Genomic DNA, 12,044 nt, shown 5'->3' with positions numbered 1-12,044 from the left:
CCTGAGGACATAAGTACTAAGCTGAGGCTGTGTCCGATAAAGTCATGTTTACAGTAATCAAAATATTTAAGATTCCCCCCCTGAAATTGTTTGAATTTGACTTTCTTACCAATACGATCCAGCCTGTCCAGGGCAACAGTTTCAAAGGCCCGTCTCATCATAGGATATTCTTCCAGCACCTCATTGAAGTTGTCCACAGACAGTGAGTAAAGACGACAGTATGTGTCTGCTCGGACACTGGCTGTCCGTCTGCCCCGCGTCAGCAAGCAAATCTCTGCAACAAAATACAACAGAGAAGAGACGTTATTGTAGTTAAACCTAGAAGTTGAACTGAAAATCAAACTATTATTGTGGCAGATAACCACTTTGTTCCAAATGATCACTTTAGTGACAGTCACAAAAATATGCTTCTAGGTTTAGCTGGAACAGATTTGAGAGGAGCATTCATAAGCGCTACAAATCTTCAAAATGTACAAATATAAATCTCCACACAAAACACTTAACAACGATGGTTTTTCATAAATATTTTAATATTAATAAATGAATATTTTTTCATACATAACCCAGCCTATGCATAAAATAAAACATCCTATGAACAACATGTGTCTGACTAAGGAAAAGTATGTTGTATATTAAACAAACATAAGTATCCCCCATTTCACATCTGTATCTAAGAAACCAAAGGTAGCAGCAAACTACCCTGGATCTTCGCTGTGGTCACCCCTGATATTTTCAGTGATAAGAGAGAGTAAAGCATATTAAGATCAACCATTTGTCCACCAACTGAACCACTGTAATTTTGCCTTTATCTCTTTTGACATAACCTGAAGCATTTAGGCTTTTTAATTTCCCACAGCAGATACTCTGTACTGAATGCAACTTCTGTTCAGAAAAATAATTCTCCATTTAAACAGTTGCATTGCTGTGGAGATGATGTGTGTGGGTGCAAAAGTCTCTTTATTGTAGGTAGACGTTGTATGTGCCTGCATGAACTATTCAAGTGGGATAGCCTGTGCCTGTACGCGGTGTGTGTGTGTGTGTGTGTGTGTGTGTGTGTGTGTGTGTGTGTGTACTCGTGTGCATGTGCCAACATTGTACACACATGTATGTAAATGTACTATATTTGTGGGCATGCATGCCAGTATTTTATTCATGAGAGCAGTATGGGAGGGTAAGGTATCATGAAAATATAGACTATATATATATACTTTATACACAAATGTCTATAAATATATGAACTACTGAATATATCGATAGAATACTAAATATATTATGTGTATTTATATGGACAGAGGTTAGACGACTTTGACATACATATTTGTTGTGTGTGCCATGTCTTTGTACACATTCCCTAATGTCTTTTCTCTTTAGCTTTCATCTCATCTGCTGCCCTCCCTCCCTGTGTTTGCTATCACAGTCCCTCGTTCGCAGAAACCCATTTCCAGCTCATCCACCACACACATGCTCTCAATTTTCCCACATAATGCACTTTCCTATTTTCTCTCCCTTAGCCTACATCAAATCAAATTTTTTAAAGAATCCAACATATCTTGTGAAATCTCATGCATACAGACTCTCCACCATAACTGTTTTTCTCTCCATCGTCCTTTTCTCCAATTGCACTGTTAGTGTTTGTGGGTTTTATATCATTTCCCTAACCTGCAGCTGCATAGACAGCAAGAGTATATTTGTACAGTACGGGGCAATGTTTGCATCAAAAACACGTGCAACCCTGTTTGTTGTGTATGTTTGGGTATGATGATGATGATGGTGAGCTATCTTTGACTTTGAAGTGATGCTGTCAATGAGCCTGTGTGTTTTAGGGGTTAGTAACAATTTACAATTGACAATGCACACAACTCACATTAGGAACTTAGAAAACATGCTGTATAGGATATCTGTATCAGGCAGCTGCATGGAGTTAATTAAGTGAAAGGGAAAGCCTTTCAGTTAATTAGCCACAGCATGCTAGCTGTTGTCGATGACGAATGCTGGTAAGCATCACATATTTAACTTTCACTTTGCATCCCTGCCATGACTTTTCCTCTGTGCAATTTGATATGTGCAGGTAGGAGTTTATAATGAAACTGAAAAATTATTTTGGAGAAATCTTAAAGGGCATAGTTCTCTTTGCTGCTCGATTGCCAGTGACAGTCTACTACTACACTTCTGCTCCCACTAGTACCAAAATATGCTCCATCGCAAGGCAAAAAAAAAAAACACATCACACACAGAACACAAACTGTCAACAGAGAAATAGAGATTAATTCAACTCGCTCAGAGTGTTTCAAAGATAAGTCATGTAATTTTCTGAACTCATCTGACATGTTTCAGTTGCTTCAAAATTGCTGACAATTTCATAAACTTGTGGATATTTTTAATCATTCAAATTTGTCTGGGTGGCTAATAACACCTTCTTCTTTGTTCTGACAAACTCACAACACATATTTATTCTTACTTACTACTCACTGACTTGAAAATATACAAATCTGGAAAGAAAAATAGAAACTTCACTATGCATCCACCCAATTTATACAAAGGGATTGCAAAAAATACCCCTCAATATGATAAAAGTAAATATCACCAATAAATATGGCCATTGAGCCGTGTGAACATTATATGTGGCATTCACTACACAGCGACTGTATTGGATTGCAATTGACTGCACAGGACTTTATATTTTTCTGGTCACTGAGTGTAAAGTGGTTATGATTGTGTGTGATGGTTTGAAAAATGAGATAGGGGAACAGGTAAAGGGAGAATGCATGAAGTATATGTAGTCTATATGAAGCACGAGAAGAAGCTCATGTGTGGTGTGTTACTGTTCCTGTTCATCATGGGTGAATGGACAATGGCCAAGTTGGCAAGAGAGTAAAAATACCATGCTCTTCTGTCTACTTGTGTGTGTGTGTACTGTAAGTGTGTACTAGCAGGGCAGCCGTGGCTATAGCTGTGCTGGGGGTCCATTTCCCGCAGCACTGCTCCAGTAATCCCCTCTGGAGAGGAGCATTGAGCCTGTGTATTAAATCCTCTTGTCCCGTGGCTTTCTGGATGAAGCCAATACTACCAAGATGAGATGGTGAGCTGAAGTGAACCCTCTGGCCTTATCTAACTGTCTTTGCGGAAAGCAAGTGAAGCCCAGGCACTTAGCGTTACCATGTAAACTGCAAGTGCAAGAAAAGAAATCCATGGCATTGTTTGTGTCTGGAGCAACACACTCTGAATTATTATATTATATTATTAGAGATTAGAGGACATTTCAATTCAGGCAGCTGCGCTGAAGCCCAGCAGTCCTTAATATCGGGAATTGAATAGGAGCTAAATTAAATGTGACATCAAAATAAAGTGGTTTGATAAAAGTGGATTTACTTTTGGCTAAGTAACAAATATATACTGTAGAATGGGTCTTACACAAAATGGAGAGAAATAGAAAAACAACAAATTAATAGTCACGTTAAGAATTTGTATAAAATATTATCATGGATCAATTGTTCAATAATACAAGGAATTATTAAAGCTTGGCCCATTATTATGAAACGGTTTTAACTGTTCTTATTTTTGCAGTTTCACAACTTCTTTACTGAATTTCCATTTTTATTTTATTTCCATTTTAAGCAAACAAGCTCATAGACAATTAAAGGCACATTTACCCAGTTAGATCATGTTAGCTAGAGCTAAAATAATGTCAAAGTAATAATTATGAATCAACCAACTAGAGGCTGCTGCTGTAAACAAAGCACACACACATCCTTATATTTAGCTTAACAAAGCTGCGGGTGTTACCTTCCTAACCAGCTAACAAGCTAGGCTGACCTTTAATTTGCAGTTTCCTACAACTTTCACACAACTCTGTGAAGAGCAAAAAATACATTTTTCTATGTGGGTGCCCTAACTAACAGGAGCTAGCATCTAGCCGAGTGGCAGTGCTGAGTAGTTAGGGTAGGTGACAAATGTGACATTACAAATGCAATTTTGAAGTACAACTGAATTGTTGAAAAAGTGAATTTTTAAATAAAATATCTATTTTATTTTTTTGCATTTGGTTCCTGAGTTCCATTCAATTTATTTCTGAATGCTTTCCTCCAACTTCCTACTCACATCTCTTGTGACTCATCACCATAGTCCCAAATCCTGCATGAAATTATAGAACAGGCTTAGTTAGTGTACAGTAGCTAGTATAGGGGGTGTTTTCTCCTCAGACTGACTGCGACTTCTGCAATTACCCATTTCTGTGTGGTCCTCATGAACAATGAGATGATTCATAACAAGCCCAAAATTGTGGGCTTTGTTAGCTCAAATTAGCAAAGCTATAATATCCTCATTACCCTAAGAATACACTCCAATGGACTACTTGATGAATCTTGCTTGTCTTATCCTCCTGCTGTCCTGTTTATCTGGCCCAGCAGTGATTGTTTGCAAACAAAGATGCCAAAGATGTTTCCAGAAGGAACACTATATATGTGCACTACATCAGCAGTCCCCGGCCTTCAAGGGGGATAAATATAATGAAATAAAATGATATGACTGGCATAAAAACAAATATAAAGTGCGTAAAAAATACAATTCACCATTACGCCTAATTAGTGGGAGCCCTGAGCTTCGTTTTTCTGCAACGAGCCGGTCCCATCGAGGGGTAATGGGAGACAAAGACACACAAAGTGTGTTCCTTATATCCAGTCTACTCCATAATTTTGTTCTGGTCACTGTCACTTCAGAAAACCCTGCATCATGAAGATAGGTTGTTGGAAATGGAAGAAGGGTTTTCGGTGCTTTTTTTTGACGATCTCAGGATACTCTGCCCTGATTTTAATCCAGAACACCAGCAGAGTTGTGTTTAAAATAATTTTAAGGCCACCGTCATTTGAAATCTCCAGTAGTTGATCTTCTTCTCCGATTCACCTGGTTTGTTCTCAAATGGGTCGCAGATCCATTCTTTCGCAGTTTGTGGGTCTTTTGTGGTTAGGAAGAACCGCTCTTTTAAAAGTAAAGACAGGTGATCATGCACTAGCTGGGAGAATGATGGCTCAGGCTCAGCCTCTTCCAAAATCCATGCTAATGTTTGAAACATGTCAAATATCTCTCTGTTCACTCACCATCCCAACAATTCCAGTTTGGCTTTCAATGCAACTTTATCTGCCAACTTAAAGACAGTTGTCATTTTCCCCTGAAGTGACAGACTGAGTTCATTAAGCAGATTTTATATCTCGTACAAGTAAGTGACTTTTGCATTCTTTGTCACTAAAGGTGACTTTTTTTCTGAAAGAAATCTCTGTAGCGGCTCTTGTAACTCAAACACTCTGGCCAACGATCTCCCTTTAGATAGTTGTCTTACTTCCGTGCGTAAGAGAAGGCATTTGTATTCTGCGTCCGTCTCCTCACAAAGCTGCAGGAACAGACGTGAGTTAAGGGCATGTGCTTTGATGTGGTTAATAACTTAAATGACATCACTCAATACATTATTAAGTTCAGGTGACATTTTTCGGCTAGCCAGCATTTCCCTGTGAATGACACAATGTGTAGACTCACAGTCAGGTGCAACCTCCTTTGGAGGACCAAGGACCAATTTGGTTTTCCTGATATGTAATCATTCAGAGACTTAAATAGTTCTGCGTATTTGGTGTTGGTTGGCAACAATGGTGCACATAATATATCTTCATGCACATCCTCCTAATATATATATTGCACATAAACAAGTTGTATTGACTTGTCAGTATCAGTAGACTCGTCAACCTGGATTGCGTACCATGGTTATTAATCCTGTCCAACAATTCTGTCTCAGTGTCCTCTGCTATTTTCCTACTTTGCCTAGTGACTAGTTGAAAGAGGAATCTTTTTAACTGCAGCCTCTCCTAGAATTTTAGGGCAAATGTCCTTAGCGGTGAGCAGGATCAGTTCTTCACCAATAGCAAAAGGTTTCTTCACCTTATCAATACAGTTGGCCACTAAGTATGATGCTCTCAGTGCAATGTGGTGGGTATCAGTAACTGCTTCTGACCTTCTTTTTCCCATTTTTTTTTCTTTCAAAAAAACGGTACTGGTCTGTGGCCCGATGGTCGGGGACTGTTGCACTAGATGATGTTACTTTGCCATGATGTGTTTTATTTTTGCACTAAAGTGACAAAGCATTCATCAAAACTGAATGACACCAATTAAAATTGAATGTTGCTCAGGGAAAACAGGACTAATACGTCATGCGCTGTGACCTTGGTGAGAACACACATGACTGATCTTTTGTTGGATGGTGCAGCCCATGTGTCCCAGACTCTTACTGGAATGATGCTTCCCCCTAGAGTCTCTGCACCAGCTCTTAAAGTGGAGAGCAGAGTGCATGCCATGCAAGATGTCAGCATGTGCAAGTATGTGTGGGAGAGAAATAAAGAAAGGGAAGCTGTCTTTACATTTTTAAATAGCGTATGCTTACAGTGTATCTGGATAACGAACATCTATGCAATTTTAATTTCTAAAAATCATTAATAACAAAGTGATAATTCTCAAAGAAAGCACCTAAGGGTTAAACATATTAATTAGTTCATTTAGTCAATAAACACACAATAAACAAATTTAGGTATAAACAATAAAATCTGCTCAAAGACTAATGCTTCTATTGCTTTGTATTACTGAAAACTACATTTCATAACTTGGTTTCCAACCACAGCTAGTCACACTGAACTATACTCAAGAGTAGAACTATGATAAGACCTAGGATTGGTCTATATATTTGGATGGACATCACAAACACAAAATGCACCATTAACCATAATAACATAGATCTTCAGCAAAGGTATGAAACAACTGAGTGTCACAAATTAGTGCAGCAAGCATGTTTGTTATATCTATGTTTCCATATCTACAAATCCAATTCCAAAAAACTTGAGATGTAAAAACTTGGCCGGGTCTTCCAGTTCGCTCTCACCATGCAACACCTGGTACTGAACATCTCATTAGCCTGACAGGTATAAAGAACCGGCTCAAACACCCAGAGTCCGTGAGATCGTCTCCCAAGTGGACTTCTGCCTGCCATATCCACCACATCCAGCCATGTCTTGAACTTTGCTCCAGTTTATAGATTTCTGCCACCATCCCTCACCACAGATCTATGACCTTCAATCGCTCAGGTGGCACTACATTAACAACCAGCATGATCACATAAAGGACATTACTGCATAGGCTAAGAAATACTTCTCAAAACCAGTTTTTGGTTAACACTCATGATATCAACAGCATCCCAAAACGCTGCCAATTTCTCTGGACCTGAGCTCATCTGAGATGGACTGATGGTAAGAGGAAAAGTGTGCTATGGTTTGTTGAGTCCACAAATTTCAAATTTGGAAATCATGGTCGATGTGCCCTCCAGCTAATTTTACATTTTAGAAAGTCTACTAACATTTTTGCAATCAGGGTTGTACTGTAAGCACACATGCGCAAATGAACAAATGGGTGTACCTGTAAACTATTGTGCATGAATTTAAGTTTTCAATTTTGGCCTTTGAATGTGCTTTGAAATAAATTTCAGCGTACATATATAGTAGATACATGTAATTCTTTTGTGTGTACCTGCCTTCCTCTCTGCTTACAAGTGTGCATGGATGCGAATTAATGAGTTTGAGCAGCACTGCTTGGTCTGTGATAAAGTATCTGTGTCCTACAGCCTAGTATGGCAAAGCTCACCTGGACTCTGAATCCTGCTGTCAGCTCCCATCTCCCTCTCCAAAACTGCCCCCAGCCCATTGAGCAGACATTCTCTAACCTTTTGAAACATCCACAGTGGGCTAGCTGACTCCCCGTGACATGCCATGCTCAGTCCCTCACAGCATTAGCATAGCTGCGCAAACACCTTCCATATGGTTAGTGTGCATGGACAGGTAGGGGATGGTGTTTTTCAGTTGGTTATGTTAGTTAGGGACAAAAGACAGAATAAAACAACATTCAAGGTTCATTCTGTATATGTACAATAACATCCACAAGTGAAATTACTTTTGTTCAAATAAGCCTAAAGTTACAATGGCATACTGTCCTTTTCAAAACAATCTAAATATAATAAATTGAACAAAAATCTAGTAATTACTGGCGTTTCCATGCTTATGCTTGTGGATGACAATGGAGCTTTTTACGTTGGTCTACCCCAGACTAAAATATCTCAACAACTATTAAATGAGTTAGCACAACATTTATACAGACATGGTCCCCAAAGGTTAAACCCTAATTACTTTGATGATCCCATGACTTCACCTGTACCACCATTATAATGTCCCATTTGTGGTTTTGAGAGAAATGTCAGAACTCTGAGAAATGTTGATAAATATTCAGCTACTTGTACTACACATTTCATTCCATTTTATCACATCTTTGTCCTAGCCGATAAAATCATATACATGCATATGTATGTACAATTTATTATTGTGTATTATGTGGCATCACATCATATTACCTTTCCAGTCAACTGCATTGCATCCTTTCGCAGCCCAGAAATGTCTCAGAACACATTTGTATCACATCATACATTGTATTAAAACACAGGATTGTATTGTATATTATCCTATCCTGTGCAATCTGTCATATTATATGACTACTCTAAACTGTATATTGTCATATGCCACATTCTGTCACACAGTCAACTGCTGCAGTGCCTCAATCTTCAGCTGAAGCCGATCCAAAATAAGAGTTGCAGGGTGTTAACTGGGTTAAGGACCGAAAGGATTACCTGGGCCTTTGCTTCTGCCAGGCTCTCTCACTGACTCACTCAGTCAGGGTGGCCATTTGGCAGCTCTATAACACAGCAAGTCTGATCTCAGAAGGGGGAAAAAAAAAAAAAGCGAAAGAGAGGAGGTATTAGTTCCCTAACCCAGGACTTCACAAGACTACAGACTAATAGAGTACCATTCACAAAAAAACCCGTCAGAAACCGAGTAAAGCCACAACGGTGACACAGGAGATTGCAAACTGTGCAGTCAACTTACTCCTCCTCAACCTCTTCCCACTCGCTGACTCCATCTCACTGTCTTTTTTTTTACACCTGCTAACAGAGCTGCTACAGGCCACTCACTCAGAGGCAAAGTGAGCCATCTTAGGGGTGCAATCAAAGGCAGCTTTTGATAAGCACCTCTGACTGGCATGCAGGGCCACCACAAGGTCACTGAGCTCTACTCCAACCAAGAGAGGCACTGGCAACACATCAATTACGGCAGGCAACAAAGGATGAACTATAACAACACAACAATAACCTGCTCTGTCTGGGCACGGAGAGAGCAGCGGCGATGCTGTTCAGATAAGTGTTTCAATACTGAGCTATAAGGAGAGAAAGAGGGAAGTGGAGGCAGGGGTGGAGGGAGCATGTTTTCTTTCTGAGCCCAGAGCAGCGTCCAGAGAGCGGTCTTGGCAGCGATTCATGTGTCCCTTGGCGTTAGTACTACAGTCACATTACATTTTCCCTCTCCACTGGATCGCTGTGTGCCCAGCCGACGCTCCCATCCAGGACATGTCATGTCCACTTTAGACTTCAGGCTCTGTGGCTCGAGCTAATCCAACAGCCAACAAACCGAAGCAGACTGCAGAGTATATAATTGTGTAAATATTTCAAATTGTCTATGAAAGCGAGTTACAGTACATGAGCTAAATTGGTGATGAGCATATACACATGCCATTTGTTGTACTGTAAACTGGAGCCTGCTGACACTGAGTGTGTTTGACAAAAAAAGAAAGCCTTCTTCAATGGCTGCTCTCTTCATTTACATAGTCACACACCCACAACATGGATTCAAATCAGCAATCCACGTGGAGCAGGACTCTGTATTCTGCACATAACATATTTATACAGTGTACATATATGTATGTATGTATGTATACATAAATGGTGAATTAAAACTTAGGCTTACTCTGTGCAAGGTTTGTGTGTTTGTGCAGTGTTTAGGGTTTCATTTGTTTTACATATCACTGGCAGAGTTGCAGTACCTGGCTATTTGCTGAGGTGCTATTAGTCGCAGATTTAGATGGTTATCTAACAACTTAGATTTCCTTTCTATACATGTCAGTGTCTTTCAGTATTCACAGCATATAAAAATAACTTATAATGTTTTTTGCTTTTGATTTCCTGCTTGCCGATAGTGACAGCCACCCTGAGATCCACATGTGCCACATGCTTGTGCTGATCCTGCACCAATTAATTTCATGAATGACTAACTCGTGTTTGGTAACAAACTCCCAGTGGCTCCCCCGCCACCGCTTCCCTCCAGAGAGTGGCACTGCCAGAAATAGTCATAGGATAATGGAGTCAAAAGCCTTATGCCTATAATGCGCAAAAGGAGAAAATAATTACAGATCCAAGGCTTAAGATTAAAACGAGCAAGCCAGTTTCTGTTCCAAGACCAAGTGGTTTTACACTTTTGTGGGTTTCCGTTTCCCTCCCATGTAGATACATTCTTGCTAATGCATTTAGATAACATTGTCGTCAGGAGTAGCAGATCAATGTGCTAGAAACAAGCCTATAAGCTCACTGAACATCTCTTTGAACCTGAATTCTGCCTTGCTGAAGAGGGACCGAACATTTTGGACAACATTTGAGACAACATGGCCTCAGCTCTCTCTAGGGCCGTGTTGTCTAAAATGTTGATTAGTTTTGGCATGTGTAGCGATAGATTGCCTGCCATCTTTTCATTATTTCTCTAGGACCCCCTGGAGAGAGGGCATGGAGATGGACTTGAGCAGGCAAGGCGTAATTAAACTTCCACAGGCAGGTCATGTGCTGTTAAACGCTTTGCCACAATTTCTCATTACTTAACAGTGTAGTCTAAATGATACCCTGTCACTGGGCAAATTAATTGGTATTTGGTGAGGGCAGTATGACAGCATTGTCTCCTACATGTGTCATAGCCTCTGTGGGACCATGAGAGGGTTACGCATTATCTGACCCTGATTAAGAACATAACACGAGTTAAGTACATAACAACTCTGGGTTATCGCATAAGTCTTAAGCATTCATATGGTATGTAATTTCACAGCTTCCGGACCCCTCTGACCTTTGAATGCATAGTTCTTAATCTGTGCTACAGCAAGTACTGTTTACTTCATTTGGGTTTGCCCTACATTTAAGAGACAACTCATAGTTTGAATTAAGGGAAAAGTCCTGCATAAACCATGAAGCAGAATTTTAAGTGAGGTGACAAGCTCTGCACTACATACTACTTCATGCTCATGACGAGCTAATATTAGACCCAGAGAGGCATTATCCAAATGCCGTTGCTTCACGAAATTACAATTCAAGCCCAGGCCAACGTCTTAAGGCACCAAAGGACAGAATTATTAATATTAAAACAGAGCAGATTTAAGCTTCACTGAAAGATGTGTGAATGCAACCTTTAAGTTTGTGATTCTGGCACAGTACCAGCTCATCTTACCTCCAAAGTAGGAGCCATCTGAAAGCTTGGTCTCTTTATTGCCTTTGGTTAGTACGCTGACAACTCCGTGCTGTATGAAGTACATTTTTTTGCCAATGGTGCCCTCTCTGATGATATAATCCCCAGGTTGGAACACCTCAAACCTCAGCTTGGTGAGCATGGAGGTGACAAAATTGGGGTCGGCATTGGCAAACAGAGGCATGGACGCCACCAGCTTTCGACAGTTAAAGTTGATGATTTCCTGCGTGAGCACACAGAGAAAGCAGTTAGCAAGAGCAGCAGCAAAGAGCTGGTGCTTTACAAAATTACTCTAGTTTAGGTTTGTAGTCATGAAAAAAAAATTAACTGAAGGAAATGTCAAGCAGTATCCTGGCTTTTGAATGCATCCATGTGCAGGAGATTTAAACACAGACAGGACTACTTATCCCACCTCTCGGAGCGGCTCATTCAGCTCTCCCAGGATGCTCTCCTCGTCGAACATCTTGCCCTGGTAACGGTGCTCATAGTAGTCGTGGATTCTCTGCCTCATATCTGCCGGCAGCTTGTGGAAGGACATGTACTGCTCCACCTGTTTGTACTGCAGGGACACAGAGACACACAACAATCAGGTTACTCAAAGGCCATAGTGCTGTAGCACAGATACACAGCCACAGG

General features: G+C 40.2%; 1 protein-coding gene across 2 annotated transcripts in view; it reads right to left on the bottom strand.

Annotated features, from left to right (window-relative positions):
* The window catches only part of hcn4 (hyperpolarization activated cyclic nucleotide-gated potassium channel 4), a 76,834-nt gene that overhangs the window by 10,286 nt on the left and 54,504 nt on the right, over positions 1-12,044 (bottom strand). For both annotated transcript variants that reach the window (XM_027281676.1, XM_027281675.1), the window contains 3 exons: positions 11,821-11,967; positions 11,391-11,631; positions 110-274 (listed from right to left, as the gene is read on the bottom strand). In XM_027281676.1, coding sequence (XP_027137477.1) covers positions 110-274; positions 11,391-11,631; positions 11,821-11,967 — 553 coding nt within the window. The remainder of the gene's footprint in view (positions 1-109; positions 275-11,390; positions 11,632-11,820; positions 11,968-12,044) is intronic.

Source organism: Larimichthys crocea, chromosome VIII (assembly GCF_000972845.2).
Source record: "Larimichthys crocea isolate SSNF chromosome VIII, L_crocea_2.0, whole genome shotgun sequence".
NCBI classification, from domain to species: domain Eukaryota; kingdom Metazoa; phylum Chordata; class Actinopteri; family Sciaenidae; genus Larimichthys; species Larimichthys crocea.
Note: the sequence above shows the minus strand (reverse complement) of the source record. Positions and strands in the feature narration are given on the sequence as shown.